Source organism: Salarias fasciatus, chromosome 19, assembly GCF_902148845.1.
Source record: "Salarias fasciatus chromosome 19, fSalaFa1.1, whole genome shotgun sequence".
In the NCBI taxonomy this organism is placed as follows: Eukaryota; Metazoa; Chordata; class Actinopteri; order Blenniiformes; family Blenniidae; genus Salarias; species Salarias fasciatus.
In genome coordinates, this window is record NC_043763.1 from 22,235,817 (window position 1) to 22,238,692 (window position 2,876).

At 43.2% G+C, this 2,876-nt stretch overlaps 1 gene segment (V, D, J or C); it reads left to right on the plus strand.

The window, feature by feature from the left end:
• Positions 1–1,800: 1,800 nt before the first annotated feature.
• On the plus strand, positions 1,801–2,354 carry LOC115407185 (T cell receptor beta variable 16-like). The segment is given in 2 exon segments: positions 1,801–1,900; positions 1,972–2,354. Coding segments are annotated over 2 exon segments (483 nt in total).
• The last annotated feature ends 522 nt before the right edge of the window (positions 2,355–2,876 follow it).

Consider the following 2,876-nt stretch of genomic DNA (forward strand, 5'->3'; position numbering starts at 1 on the left):
ACATGAAGCCATCCCATCTCCTCATCACTGTATTCTCTGCACTCTGGATTAAAGGTATTTATTCAGTCTTTTTTTATGAGCCACAAACTGTCCAACAGCTTTTCTCCAATCATTGTTCAAAGTTTCCTATTTTCCGTCATCTCTTTACAGGAGTTTACCTGAACAAAGAAAATCAAGTGTCACAGGAGCCAAGAGAATTATTCTTGAAGTCAGGCAGTGGAGCCAGCCTCACTTGCTCTCATCAAAACAAAGATTACACCACAATTCTGTGGTATCAGCGCCCGCGAGGGGACACGTCACTGAAGCTGGTGGCCTACATGTACTATAAGACTATTAATGTGGAGAAGCCGTTTGAAGGCCGCTTCAATGTAAGCGGAGACGGAGAGAAAGAGGCTCATCTTCACCTGCTCAGCCCCAAACACCCAGAAGACACTGGTGAATATTTTGGTGCTGCAAGAATACACAGTGATCAGAAACACTGACTCTACTGTACAAAAACGAGAGAACCAGCTGGAAGATAACCGCACATCGACAGGAAACTCCAAACCCAGACAGCACAGGATCAAACCAGGTTTACTACCATTAACGATTACTTTTCAACAACAGGATTTTTTCCTCCATCAACTCAGAAAAAAATCACCTTGGTCAGAGAGGTGAAAATACAACATTAAGTGAAATACCACATCCTCTTCGATATTGTCTTTGTAATTCACGAAGACGCAACACTGCCTGTTGAGAGAGACAGCTTGGGAAGGTGCTCCTGTATGTACATCTATTGATGTAAGAGGAACTCCATCTTGAAATATTTTCAGATACTTTACTATTTTTTGTGACAAACAATGAAAATTACTGATGTAAAAGCTCACATCAAATAATCACTTTTTTCATTGTGACACATTTTTAGATTTCAGATATTTGATTTTCTCTGTTTAGTTTTTGTCTAAAACTGTTAAAGCTAGGGTCGACGATCTTGGAAAACTAGCATGTACCACGAATGTAGCATCTCCCCAAGGCTCCGCCCAGCTCCCACCCCATTGGAGGAGCTCCCGTTGGGAGCGAACGCGCTGGACGCGGAAGTGCCGCGCGCACGCACGGAGGCGCCTTCCTTCTATTTTTCACGCGAGCCGCGAGCGCCGAGAGCACCTTGGCAACGCGCGCGCGCGCTCTGAACCAGGGCCAGTGCACGCCATTGAAATGTACGTGCAGGGGGCTGGTAGAACGGCGAAGGGATTTGATTGGTTTCTTAAGAGCGGTCCGCGCGATACGATTGGTCGGAGTTTTTACACTCCTGTGACCGCTACAGTGGTCAGATTTTTTCCGCACTTTTTTCCGTCCACATAATGTATTGACTTCTCCCAGGGGGCAAGGAGCGTTTCACTCAGTATGGCAAAAAGTGCTTTTGGACAACATCGTCTACCCTAACTCTAAAATGTCATTTTATGTATACTTTGAGTATATTTTCTCAAAGGCGACTGACTCCAGTCGATGCTCAGCCTGGCCTAAATAAGACAATGCTGGACATGCTGGGAAGAAGATGTGAGGAAAACCGGACTAAATGTGGATGGTGACACTGATGCTGGATGTCACCGTCATGAAACGTTACTCCAATCGACACCAACAGTCAACATGATATCATTTCTGATATCATTGGCTCATTGATATATGCTGATATCATCAGCATATATCATTTCTGTGTGATGCCCAATCAAAAGGGCCCCAGGACTCCTAAACTCCTCCCACCTAACAGTATAAGGGTGGTGTTTTGTTTTCCTTGAATTGAAAGTCCTTTCTTTGTCCCGCATGGGGAAATTGCAGATGAGGTTGGAGGTTTTCACTGACAACATCGTCAACATGATCACCATATTTCTCATCAGTCACTTTATCAGTCTTCTGGCTTCAGGTAACAATATTTCAACAGTTTTAGACAGCACACAAAGCTGGAATACAGTGTTTCATTGTTCTGTGTTGCAGGTTCTTCTTCCACTGAACCTGTGAGCCAGACGCCACGAAACATTCTCAGTAAACCAGGAGAACAAGCTGAAATCTACTGCTCACACAGCATTGACAGCTATGACAGAATCCTGTGGTACAAGCAGTCCCAGGGAGAGCTGCAGCTCCTCGGATATATGTTTTTAAAAGAAGCCAATCCAGAACCAGGACTGGACGTGAAGATGCACGGAGATGCAAACAAGAACAAGAACAGCACGTTAACCATGGAGAAACTCCAAGTCAACAGCAGTGCAGTGTACTTCTGTGCAGCCAGTTACCACAGTGCTCCACATCACTGCTCCTCAGTACTAAAACCTCCTCATCAAACATCAAACATCCACTCACACCTGGAACTAACCAGCTGAAGCAAGTCTGCTCTCACCAGGATCAGATAGTAACAGAAATATTCACATGTAGCTTTTTATCCGCACACATTCAAAAACACAAAGACTCCTCTCATTCAGTGGATATTTGTAACTACTTTTCTCTCAATATCAATCTTGTTTAAAAGAGTAGTTTGAAGTTATAATGTAACCCCACTTTTGGCCACTGGATGACAGACTTTAGTCAGTTTGTAGTTTTTAGCGACTTCTTCTTGTTCCCCAAGTTGAAGAGGGAGCTGAAGGGACAGAGATGGGAAATAACGACGTACAAGTAACGAAGTACTGTAACGAAGTACATTTTTTTGGTATCTGTACTTTACTGAGTATTTATTTTTCTGAGTACTTTTTACTTGTATCCGCTACATTTTAAAACAAGTATCTGTACTTTTTACCCCGTACATTTTCAAAACAGGCTCTTTACTTTTAATGCACGACAATTAAAAAAAAAGAATTAAAAATGTCTCCGCAGGCTCCGCCAATCGTATGAAACATTACTCACGGTTC